The 13197-nt window shown below is 39.8% G+C and overlaps 1 protein-coding gene across 1 annotated transcript; it reads right to left on the reverse strand.

The window, feature by feature from the left end:
* Window positions 1–765: 765 nt before the first annotated feature.
* On the reverse strand, window positions 766–12246 carry naa20 (N-alpha-acetyltransferase 20, NatB catalytic subunit). The gene is made up of 6 exons (XM_048536108.2): window positions 12105–12246; window positions 8232–8256; window positions 6892–6982; window positions 2463–2598; window positions 2224–2369; window positions 766–1816 (listed from the first exon to the last, which is right to left on the reverse strand). The coding sequence occupies exons 1-6, from the start codon at window positions 12155–12157 to the stop codon at window positions 1731–1733; spliced, it is 537 nt and encodes a 178-aa protein (XP_048392065.1). The 5' UTR covers window positions 12158–12246; the 3' UTR covers window positions 766–1730.
* Window positions 12247–13197: the final 951 nt, after the last annotated feature.

Consider the following 13197-nt stretch of genomic DNA (forward strand, 5'->3'; position numbering starts at 1 on the left):
AAACAAAGTAAAGAAATGGAAAGAAAGTTCCACAGCATACAGCCAAGGTACCAGTGGTACAGCAATTAAAATCAATGATGCTCAAAAAGGCCAGATTCAGAAGAACACAGATCTTCTGTAGAGCTGGAGGGGTTCACAGAAGTAAGGAAGTGCAAGGCCATAGCGAGGTCTGAAAACAAGAATGAAATCACTGCGAGCCAATGTAAGTCAGCAAACACCGGGAGGTTGTGTGAACAGGAATGTTTGTATTAGGACATGGGCAGCACAGATACCTCATGCTGATGAAGGGTAGAATAAGAGATAATAGGAACTGCAGATGCTGGAGAATCCGAGATAACAAGGTGTGGAGCTAGATGAACACAGCACGCCAAGCAGCATCTTAGGAGCAGGAAAGCTGACGTTTCGGGCCTAGACCCCTCAATAGGTCGGCCATACAGGAGTGCATTAAAACCTAACTGTAGATTACACAGAGTCATGAATGAGATTTTTTTAAAAAACTCCTTCCTTAAGGTTTGAGGCAGCATCAATCAAATTTCAAACACAAAGTGGTCATTTTTTTCCCCCTCTAGTTTGCACACATTCAAACAATGCAGTTTTCAAAAACAAATATAACAAAATATAAAATCTAATATTTGGCCTTAACTATTTTCTGCAAGTTTCACAACTGAGAACCTCAAGTAATGCAGTGATTTAGGATTCTTTCATTATAAAACTGGAATTATTCTCGGGAAAAGCTACAACATGCTAACACTGAAGCAATGCAAATTCTGTACACATAGCAATTTTAATGTAAACATTTATGTTGGCAATTTATTACAGCACCTTGGTAATATTACATTAAAACTGAACAAATATGAACCTTTTTAAGAAACCCTTTTTCAGTTCATTACAAGAGATCCTGTGACCCCTAATCAACCCTATCCCCACTGTTACCTGTCAAAAGGTGTTTCTATCTTCCCTTGCCCCCAGGTGAATTGGCTGTACGCTGGACAAACACAGCAAGTGAAAACTCAGTTGTTACCTTCTGTTAAGACAGATTGCTGCCCTGTCTAGATAATAGCAGAAAAAATAAGAAAAGGCCATAAAAGAACTAGAAGCCTTGAGAATGTGAAGTGCCAACATTATTGGTACAAATTCAGACAGTACCTTTTCTGTTGACAAAAAACATTGTAATTACACTACTCACAGCATTTTCAATCAATCAACACCAGTATTTAAAACTAAGCTCCGCTTTCAACATTCCCAAAAACATTGTTGATCGTCCTCAACAGGCAACTTGGGCACTTTTCCCTGCAAGTACTGAGACTCAACAGGAGCTGCCAATAGTATTAGAACATATCCTCTATATCACAAAAATGACAATTTAAATGATGCACAAACATTCATGAAGGACACACACAAGCTTTTTTTGTGTACATACTTAATGTATTTAAATGGGCTATTATCTGCTAGGGAGGAAATATGCTAAACTGAAACATTTTCCAGTAAAGCTGTGGCTCTTGGGGCTATAAACCAAACATGATACTAGGTCTCAGCCTTCTCTTTAAAATATAACTTAATGTTTATTCAAAGTATTGAAACAGTGAGCACTATTTACAGTCAAACAGCAAATGCTCTTATCTTTAATAAAATACCCAAACTTATCTTGAAGCACTTCTCTGTATTCTCTTATTAAAACAATAAAATTATAATTTTTGGTTTATACATTGCCCAACAGCCACAGCTTAAAGTTATTCAATATCTTCAGGCCTAACTGGATGAGGAAGGGGTATTATTGATTTCTTCTCCGTATCTCTTGATAAGGCTTTTCTCATATCTGTTACAGAAAAGAAGAGCACAGTTAGAGGGGTCTTATTAAAAATAGGTGACTTCATAGAAGTTGCTTAACACAACTCCTTCAAAATGCAACTCAAAAATAATTCTTCAACGACAAGGTGCCTTAAAACTGGCTGCCGCTCGCAGAACAGTTATAATCACTGGTAACTTCAACACTCAAGTGTTCTTCACATTTGTAACTTAGTGAGATAAATACCTACCACTAAAATTAAAAAAAGAACTTCACCAAAATGAAAAGCAATGGAGATAAACTCCGATATATCCCAACTTTTCATACTCGATGCTAAACCAATACAGAAAGTAATCAACACAATTCTCACATTTAATCTTTCTCAGTTATCACTCAGTTTTACTTTAAACATATTTGACAGAAATTCATAATCATACCATAAGCGTCTTCATCTGGCTCTCCATTGCTAGCTGAGTAATACTCTATTACAGTCCGGTAAACACTGTAGCCAAGTTGTTTGTACATATTCACTGCCACTTGATTGGATACTCGTACAAATAGATCCACAAAGAATCCACCTTTTCTACACATAAAAAATGTACAAATTGTTCATCAGTTTCTGACTATTTAAAACGTATATTGGAATCAAGTTAATTATCAAAATAGATACACCAACCTTTCAGATATTTCCTCGAGCAGTTCCATTAGTTTAGCTGCTAGTCCCAAGCGTCTAAATTCTGGGGCTACAGATAAGGCAGTTACATGTCCATGCCATTCCTCTCTTGCCACTGATCCTTCAGCTTTCCCCATAACTTAAAAAATAAACAATTAGACGGCTTTTTTAAAAAATCTCATCACACATTATCAATACAATTTACACTAGTTTCAGATCCCAACAAACTTTTCACTCTAGGAGATAGCAAGAACTGCAGATGCTGGAAGTCAGAGTCGATAAAACGTGGAGCTGGAGGAGCAGAGCAGGTCAGACACCATCCAAGGCTCAGGAAAGTTGACGTTGCCGATCGGGATCTTCACTCATTGTATTTAGTAAATGATTTGTAGTGTCTGATTGCTTTTACTGATTTCTTTATCCAATTTCTATATTTCACAAACCGAATTAAAGTTTCAAGACCCCAAGTACTGTTTGTAGGATCTTACTGGCAGCAAAACGAGATTTTCAGCTATTATGCTTCCACACAATATGGTTTGGATTAGTTTCCAATTCCTCTTCAGAAATATTGATACATTTCAAATACTTCACTCGCAGCTTTGGGATTCATGATCTGCTTTGAAAACTGTGTGACAACCATAGATTGGTGTGGGAATTTGAATTGTAAGTAGGAGATGCAACATTTTTAAACAGCATAACTTGGGTCCAGACAACAACATACTTTGGAAATACCTCCCTGCCAATTTAATTTCTTTGAATCAGCTAATCAAAATAGTAAGTCACCTATGCATGAAGACTTGAGTCCAGACTACAATGCTAAACTTCTTAATACTCAAATATATGCGGAAATATTCACTGTATTCTCCTTTGATCTCGTTAAACACTGGAAAATGCTTTCATTAAATCAATTAAAACTATTTTATGAAATGCAACCCAAAATTCTTACATCAAAACTAAAAACAATATGGAATCAAAACTAGTCGAGTGGAATACATAAATTTTGAAACTGACATTTGTAGGAGAGTTCAAACGATTAAAACTAAATACTTCAATTAACTAGATAACTGAGAAATGCTTTGCATTAAGCGTAAGTTGATAAGGTCGAAGAGATCCTCTTCCTAAAAACTGCCAGCGAATCTCACTTGACACTTAACAGGTAGATACTTAGCTTCCATTTTTAATTTGCCATGCTAAATTCAAAGCATTTACATATACCAATAGATGTTTGCTATTAGATTAGAGGACATGCGATGTTATAAAGATCATGACAACTATATCACTTAGTTTTTAAAATTAAGATGTGTGCCTTTAAGGCTAAAAGTCTAATTACTGCTAAGAACTGCTGTATGAAGTCAAGCATTTCAATGTTGTTCAGAGTGCAGGTCACATCAGGATTGCTTGTCTTTCGAGTAGAAGACTGCTACAGTCAAATTAAAAGTTCCAGATATTTTCACTCTTGAAACAGTGGGGAGCTTATCAAACATTCCAAATGACTACCTTTATTTGTACTTTGCCCTGAAAAATGTGCGCTGTCACTGGACAGATCGTATAAAAATGAATATAATTGGCAAATTACTACTGACACCGCTGATGGTAATTTCAGATAATTCCACAAAGTAAGGAACATTATTCCATACGAAACATAGTTATTTATAACATGAAGGAGACCAAGACTGACTGCTGTTAGGTATGCACAAGGAGAATTTATGCATATATCATTCAACAAACAGCAGATATTCTTACTGGAGTATTTTCTGTTCTGGGAAAATTTCTAATTTCTTTACAGATTATTTTAAAGAATGTCAGGGAAAAGTAATGCAGTCAAAATGAGTGCTAGATGCGTTAAATTTATCAAAATAAATTTGGCATTTCCAAACAATACAATGTATGATGAAACTGTAAAGTCACATTAATGTAACATTTCAATTCAACAATATCTTATATTTAAATAGCACAACTTACGGAGCCGCCAGCAGTTTCACAGGAATGCTATCAAACAAAATTAACATTAAGCCATAAACATAAAAGAAACACTAGGACAGATTACCAAAGGTTTAGTCAAATTATTTTAAGCAGTATCTTAAAGGAGGACAAAGACAGAGAGAAAGATATGGAGCAAATTCCACAGTTAATAGCTTCTTGAGGGAGGGGTACAGCCACTATTGATAGGCAATTAACATTCAGGAATGCTCAAGAGTCTAGGTTTGGAGGAGATCTCGTTGAGTCACAGGCCGGACAAAGGCTAGACATGTAGGGAAGTCGTGGAGAGATTTTTAAATGAAAATTTTAAAACTGAGCCTGTAATTAACCAGGAACTAATGTCAGTCAGCAAGGTGACAGGTGTATCAGACTTGGTATGATTTCGGAGTTTAGACAGTAGGGTCCCATGTGACTACAGATTTGTGTAGCGTGCAAGTTGAAAAGCCAGCTAGGAGTATACTGGAATAGTCCAGTCTAGGTAACAAAGCATGGTTGAGGCCTTTATCAGCTGATGAGCTGAGACAACAGTTTATTGTTATAGAGAAGGAAACTGGCAGTCTAAATGGTAGCACAGATGTGTGGCTAGAACCTCATCTTTTGGGCCAGATACAATCACAAGGTTGTGTATAGCCCTAAATAAAAACAGAAATCCTGGGAATATCAATAGGTCAGAATACACTCAGAGCTGAAAACAGAGTTAGTAATTCAGGTGGATGACTTTTCATCAGAACTGTAAATAGCCTAGAACAGCCTTACGCAGCTGCCAAGGAGAGGAATGGTGTCAAGAGTTAGGGAATAAGGCTTGTTTGGACACCAAAGACAATGGCCTTGGCCTTCCCAATATTTAGGAAGGTGAAACGTCCTGTTTTCCAGTATCGAGTACTAGACAAGCAGTGTAACAACTTGAAGAGAGAAGTGCGGAAATAAAGGTTATCGTGAGGTATAGCTGGTGTCAGGTGTCTATGTGGAATCGGATACTGTGTTTTCAGATCACACCACTGAGGGGCAGCATGCACACAATAAATAGGAGTCAGATACTTAAGATGAAACTAGAGACAACGCTATGGGCAGTGAGAAGCTAATGCAGACAACTGTCTAGACAGAAACGGATGGGAAGTGAAATGTAAACAGACAAGTGAAGTCCCACATAGCTGGACAACAGCAGAGAGGTTAGGATGGTGGGTCAATCATGTCAATTGTCGCAGGCAGTTCAAGAAGAATGAAGCAGTAGAGTTCACTTTAATCAGTTCACATGGAATGTCATTTCTGAACTAGATAAGAACCATGTCAGGACCATGGCAAGGTTGCAAATTTTATCAGAGGTTCAAACATGGAGTTCTGGGAAAGGTGGATATGGATTGGCAGCAGCACATTCAAGGTCTTTAGAGAGAAAAGCAAGGCTGGAGATTAGACAAATAATTTGCAATGAGGGAGAGAGTTAAGGCTTTTTTAAAAAGGGTGATGATGGTAAATTTGAAGAGGAAGAGCCATTAATAATCTCACTTTATACAGGTCGGTGGTGGTGGTGATGGCGGGGGGGGGGGCGGGAGCGGAGCAGAATGACAATCTGTCATTTGGTGGGAAAAAAGATACAAGTTCAAGAAACCTTACAGGAAACTCGGCCCAGTGGCCTAGGAAAGAAAGCAGTGAAGGCAGTTGCACACATGCTGATCATCTCAGTAACAATGAAACTTCTTGCCTAGGTAGTTAGGGTTAAGGGTGGAGAAGGCAGAGAACAGCTTGTAAAGAAGATTTGCAGTGGTGCCTTTGCATCTGAGGATGATTATAGAATAGCCAGGTAGCCAGTTTTGGCAAAGGAGGACAGGAACTCCTCAAACTTTAAGTAGAGATAGTAGGAACTGCCATTGCTGCAGAATCTGCAGATAACAAGGTGTAGAGCTGGATGAACACAGCAGGAGAGGCAGCTTCAGTCTGTAATAACATTAGGGATGCTATTCCTCAAAACCAGCCTTATCTAAAAACTTCTTCAGGGTCCAGATCCGAAACGTCAGCTTCCCTGCTCCTCTGATGCTGCTTGTCCTGCTGTGTTTATCCAGCTCTACACCTTGTTATCTCTAATACTTTAAATAGTCTAGCCAGATTTGGCAGTGAATAGTCAAACCAGATATTTGCCAGGTCTATTTAACACTGGATCCTTTGGACTAAAGGGAATGAAGAGAAGGGCAGGACATATAGAAACGACCGGGGCGAGATAACTCTAATTGAAGTTAGTGGTTTAGATGAGGCTGGTTGAGGAACAGCATCTGCAACATTATTACAGCACATAAATAATGCTCAAATTAGAACATATTAGGATTTAAATTTTTGAAACAAATGATAGTAAGTTTAAAATGTAATTAATCTATCTAGGGAAAAGGCACATTTGATATCAGAAAATACAAGTTTTATCTGACACGTGTACCACATATTAGTGAACATGATATTGGATCCTTACTGTAACCCATTAGCTCTCCTCCAGGTGCCTCTGCAACAATGAAATATTCTGGCCAATGAGCGAGATACTGCAGGTAAAAGGGTATTCCATACTACACACTTAAGAAAAATAACCACGAAGAAAAGCCTAATAAGAAACGTCAGATTTATAGTAAATCAACCATATAACAAAATACATTCCATAAATATAACTATTTGTTATAGCTTGCAGTTTTGTTTTGAACATGTCAAAGGAAGCTAATTAAATGCAATTTTTCACTGCACACTACTCCCTCCCATTTCTGATTTCTAAAATAGCAAATACTTCTGTTTTCCCACCTCAGATCAACATGCAAGAGATGGGGACATAGCAGAAGATCACTGACCTAATAATCCAGAGACCCTTGCCAATGCTATGGGGTCACTGCTTAAATTCCACAGGTAGAATTTCAATTAAATTGATAAATTTGGAATTGAAAACTAAACTCAGTAATGGTGACCATGAAGTTGTCAGCGATCATCAGAAAAATGATCTGCCTGGTTCACTAATATCCTTTAAAAGGAGGGCAGTGTGCCATCTTTACCAGTCTGACTTACATATGACTCTAGACCCATAGGTTGACTGCTAACTATGCTCTGAAATGATCTAGCAAGCTGCTCAATTCAAAGATCAAGGAATGGCTTCCAAACAGTACTAACAACGATGCTGATCAGTGTTTGTACTTTCAAGAGTTCGTAACCTAAAATGGTAAAATATCAAAGTTGTATGTAGTACACGTTCAATGCTGTCCCCAAATGGCTAGATGTCATTGGACCAACTCTACACTGAGCAAAGAATCACAATGTCATACAAGTACAGTAACTCAACAACTAGAGTTTGAGTGAAATGCTTTTGTAAACTATGGCTCTAGAAGCGATTGCGTGAATGCATCAAGTCAAATTAATTTAAAAATCTTCACTGCACCACAAGGAGAAAGGAACTATACCAGCCAAATTAAGATGGTATGTCCAATTCAGGTTAGGCCAAGGTAAATCCAATAATCAGGGCATGAGCTCATTGAATGGCAACATGTTATTTTATAGCACAACTTTTGAAGGTTGTGAGCACTTATGACATCAACTAAAGATGACTTAACAAATTCAATTAATCATAAAGGACTAAAATATTCTGAATCCACCATGCAAATTATTTATGTTAAGAAACCAGAAATGAACTAAACGTGAACAATAAAGCATTCTTAATAATGATTAACTAAAATAAAGGGCATATTAAAGCATATGAAACCCAATGGCATTGCATGTTACATTAAATCAAGATTCCCCACAAGAAATCAAAGTGGTAACAGATGGGCACAAGGATACGGTTTCCGTTAGTGGATCCAAATTTCTGCAATACAAAGGAAAGCAAATTACAACAGGTTCAATCTCCCATTTTAAATATTAAGTGGTATTAGATCACATAACAGGGGTTTCTTTGGAAAAGCTCTAAGTAAATCCACAAATCGCTTTCAGCACACAGGTATCACTTTCAAAAAATACATTTTGAAATAAACAAAATTACTGCAGCACAAACTTTGCAAAACCCTTTGGTCAATAAACTCTTCAAGACAATTCAACTTAATAGGATAAGATGTGTGAACATCATGCAATGAATGAATTGCGTTCAGCAATACCACAGAGTCACATATTTTGCCAGCCATTAGGCAGAGTTTACAAGTGGCTTTCAGCTGGGATTTACGATAACAAGTAGAAACACTTTAGTTTCCTTCCTTCCTGACTAGGCGCAGAGGAACAATGGACAGAGACAAAGGCTAGCATTCGGCCCTTCGAACCTGTCTCGCTATTGGATAAGATTATGGCTGGTCTGTCGTGGTCTCAAGTTCACTTTCTGTCTTTCCCCATGACCCTCAAACACCATCTATTAAAACCTACCTAACTTAGCTTTTCATTAAAGCTAGGGAAAAGGATTCCACAGATGAATAATACTCTGAATTAGAAAGAAAACCCACTTCACTTATCCATAATCTCTTTGCAGACTCATCATCTATTTCTCTATCTACCTTTGTGTCTTCAGCAAATTTAGCGAACACGTATTTGATCTCTTCTTCGATTATAGAGATAGCAAATGTTTGAGGCCCCAAAATTGATCTATGTGATGCTCTGCCAGTTATAGTTTACAACGTGAGCCCTCTCATTAGTGCCTACTTTCACACATTGGGCCCATCATCAAAAACATGCTACAGAGATAGTACGAACTGCCGATGCTGGAGAATCTGAGATAACACGGTGTGAAGAAGGTGGTCAAGAAGAAGGGTCGTAAACCGAAATGTCAACTTTCCTTCTCCTCTGATGCTGCTTGGCCTGCTATGTTCATCCAGCTTCACACCATGTTATATCAAAAACATGCAGTTGATATTATAATTCCAAACATATCCAAGGAAGAAGCATGCTTCATGCCAACCATTATCTCTTGCTGGACACTCTGAACAGCTTTAGTGATTTCACCTTCCAAGAAAGTCAAACACAGAATCAAAGAGGGTTTGACTGTACACTGCAACAGGATTTTCCAACAGGGACACACAGTATATTTGCGAATACAATGGGAAGCTGTGTCAACAATACGCAACTAATTCAATTGTCTGCCTCCTCTGCATAGATACAGTAGCATATTCTAGAGGTTCGTAGGTACTGCAATGGAAGAATTCTGTACTTATTCCCACGTTACCGTGTATCCAGGATAAAAGTGTTCTTGTGTATACAAATTTAAGGGTATGGCAATTAATTATGCAATTTCTGCAGGACAACAGCAGATTCATTTTTCTGAAAGAGAACAGTTCCCAACACAAGGGGTACAAATTTCCCAAGTGCCTCAAGGTATTTGATCTTTACAATGATGTTTCCATTGTAAATTTTTTTTTGAAATGTTTTGTTTAAAGGAGTGTACATATTGGCTTGCAATGACATTTAATGGACTGGATGAGGTATGGACCTGTGTTTTTTTTTTAAAATGGTTACTGAAAGGACATTTGGGCCCTTTTTTCAAAAGATGCATTCTGGAAATCATGACTTAAGTTAATAGTTTGGACACGTTCACAAAAAAAATTACCATTCCCGACCTTAAGTTGTCAAAAACTGTGGCTACTGGGTATTGTCTGGAGCTCAGTTGGTAGGTAGCATACTGAAATTGGTCATCCAGCACATCCATCTATTTTGAAAATTCTTTGGAGAGAGGGTAAAACATGGTATAGCTGTTTTCCTAAGTTTCTGGAGAACTTCTTATCATCTCCTGAACAAACTGATTCTGAAAATATCCCAGTAACAACCATGTGTGTTTTGTGACCTATCGACATGTGCTAGGATACCAGCATCTGGCTTGGTTCCAGTTACTTTTTTTTAAAATCCCCCACAGTTAACTATTATTTTTCCATGCTTTTGTGTGCACTAGCTCTCTGTAGAGAAGGTTTCGTGCATTTTGCTTTAAACTGATGTGGAGATGAGTGCACATGTATTTTAGCCTATTTAGAAAGGTAGATACTGTCGTATTCAAAGCTGAGTTTTAATGACTTGTACTTTTATTGAATAAGTATTGTTTTATAATAAAATCAATAGTCATTATCAATTACAGAAACCCAGTTGAAGGATCTGTACTCAAATGGAAAGATTAGCATTTATACACATTTGACAATTTTGATACAAAAACCAAAATTTCTGTAAAAGCTCAGCAGGTCTGGGCTCATCTGTGGACAGAAATCAGAGTTAACATGTTGGGTCCAGTGACCCTTCCTCAGAACTTGGCATATTGACTTGTTTTAAAAATTATATGTTGCATCCTAGCCAATTAGTAAAACTTCAGAACAACACTTTGCACATCCCCACCTTGGTTGAAACAAAATGGACTTGTTTCTGTACATTACTTTGAAACAAACTCACATGTTGCTGTATCAGAAACCCTCTGTTCCAATCCTTTCAATTCAGTTATTGCACATGTTACTGCACTGACCAAAGTCCAGGAAAGACCTCCACTGTGACCAGCAGGCCATGCCTGCTTGTTTTGTTTTACCCTTCAACAGCACATAGCAGTTAATCATGCACTGCCACTCCAGTTGCCTCCCTAGAGTCCAGCTCTGAGAGATTAGCTTTGTGTGATGCACGAACCTCAGCTCCAGCAAATGTTTTTCATGCCCTGCCAACTGGTCAACTCAAGAGTCATCCTATAGTAGGGCCTTTTATGTTTTTTGCCACACGTTGGTCCTTGCCATTGTCCGTGTCTCTCACTCTGAGCAATATTGTGTAAAATCTTAAGGTCTGGCTCAATCACCAATACTGCAACATAACCAACCTTCTAAACCTACTTCACGAGCTTCTGTCATTTTACTCAAACTTCTCTCAACCATTCCAATTCACTTCTGATGTTTCTTCATCTAATATTACTGCATGTTATTCAATCTTCCGTTACAAGACTCTGCACTGCATAATGCATTAATGCCCATGAGAAAACGGACTTATATTGTGGGGAACCAGAGGCCAAAAATTTAAGGTGATTCATAAAAAAATCCAGAGACAAAGCAAGGAAAACTACTTCATGCACAGTGTTATGGCAATCTGGAAATTGATACCGAGAAGATTAATGGAAACATATTCAACAGCATCTTTCACAGGGAAATGTTTGAAGATGTAACATTAATGTTAACAAAACTATAGGGAGAGAGAGTGGAACTTAATGGATAAACATAGGAGTATAGATCTAATAGGCCATTGTACTCCTGCTTCACTGATCCATTGCAACCATTCAGCATGTTAACACAGTCTCACTGAACAGTTTGCTCTCCCTGTACAGCAGTCAGCACAGAGGGCTGTAGAAGCTAAGTAAGTATATCGAAGGCTGAGACAGACAGATTTGTGATCAATGTGGGAATCAAGGGACGCAGGGGAAAGGCAGGAAAGTGGAGTCGATTATTATCGAGTCAGTTGTTATCTCATCGAGTGACAGAGCAGGCTTACAGGGGGGAGTAGGCCAGAAAGCCTACAATTACGCTTGTGGCCCTGGATATTTCACCCTATAGATCAAAAACATAGAAAATAGGAGCAAGGAGTCGGCCATTCGGCTCTTCTAGCCTACTCAGTCATTCAATATAGCCAACCAAGTTAGATCCCTGTTCCCGCATTCTCCCTGCACAATTTAATCCCCTTTGCCTTTAGAAGACCAACTTTCCTATCACAATGCAGTTTGCTCACATGTTGTTGAAGCGAAAAAGGTCGTCACAACAAAACGCACGTAAAGTGGTCATTTCAGTAGCGCACGTCCCAGACGACGACAATCTTTAGCCTTTCCCCTTTCACCCCAGATACGAGAGGAACTGACGCAGCTCACGAGCGACACAAAACACGTGCCTCTGTGCGTCGTAACCACGCCCCGTTAACGTCACAATTCATTTCACATCACGGCCACGCCCCTCCGCGTTCCAGTCACCCCATCAGAATGACCCTGGCAACGTTCCGGCTTTGCTCCTACAAACATGCTGCCCAGCTCCTACCCACAGCGACTGTCGCCCCGCTTTATACCAATACCCCCATTTTACCAATCTCCTGCCCCGCTCCGCTGTTCTGCAGAATTGCCGCACCCGTAGACCCCGCCCCCGTCCCACACCAATCAGCAGCCTCGTCCCATCCCCAGCACCGCCCATTTGGCCGAGCGTCTCACGCAGCCCCGCCCCAGCACCGCGACGGACGCAAAACATAGCCCCGCCCACCCACGGCACTGTCGTCCTCTCGCCCCGCCCCGCCCGGACGCAAGCCGGCCCCAGCCCCGCCCCCAGAACGGCCTGGTCTCGCAGACGTAGCCCCGCCCACCCCGATCACTGCCGATTCTCCCTGCCTCTTGTGCCCCATATTTCTTGAACAGCGAACCTCGAGGAGATGTAGTCGACTTCGATCAGTGATCGAGGGGTGGGTGGTTGAGTTATTAGTTTGATTTTCTGTGTATGATTCTGTCCCTGGGGTAGGGTGCAAAGGCAGCTAAGTCGTGCATTATAACAAAGAGGCAGGCGTAGCTTGGGCCTATGCGGGTGCCCATGGGCACCCCCTTTGTCTGTAGGAAGTGGGAGGAATCGAAAGAGAAGTAGGTACCCGCGCCCTCTACCTCCTCCAGAATTTCCAATTCCCTGGCCCCCAACACCTCACTTTCACCATGGACGTCCAGTCCCTGTACACCTGTATTCCACATGCAGATGGCCTCAAGGCCCTCCGCTGCTTCCTGTCCCGCAGGCCGGACCAGTCCCCGTCCACCGACACTCTCATCCGCCTAGCTGAACTCCTCCTCACCCTCAAC

The sequence above is a fragment of the Stegostoma tigrinum genome, chromosome 9, assembly GCF_030684315.1.
Source record: "Stegostoma tigrinum isolate sSteTig4 chromosome 9, sSteTig4.hap1, whole genome shotgun sequence".
Taxonomy (NCBI): Eukaryota; Metazoa; Chordata; class Chondrichthyes; order Orectolobiformes; family Stegostomatidae; genus Stegostoma; species Stegostoma tigrinum.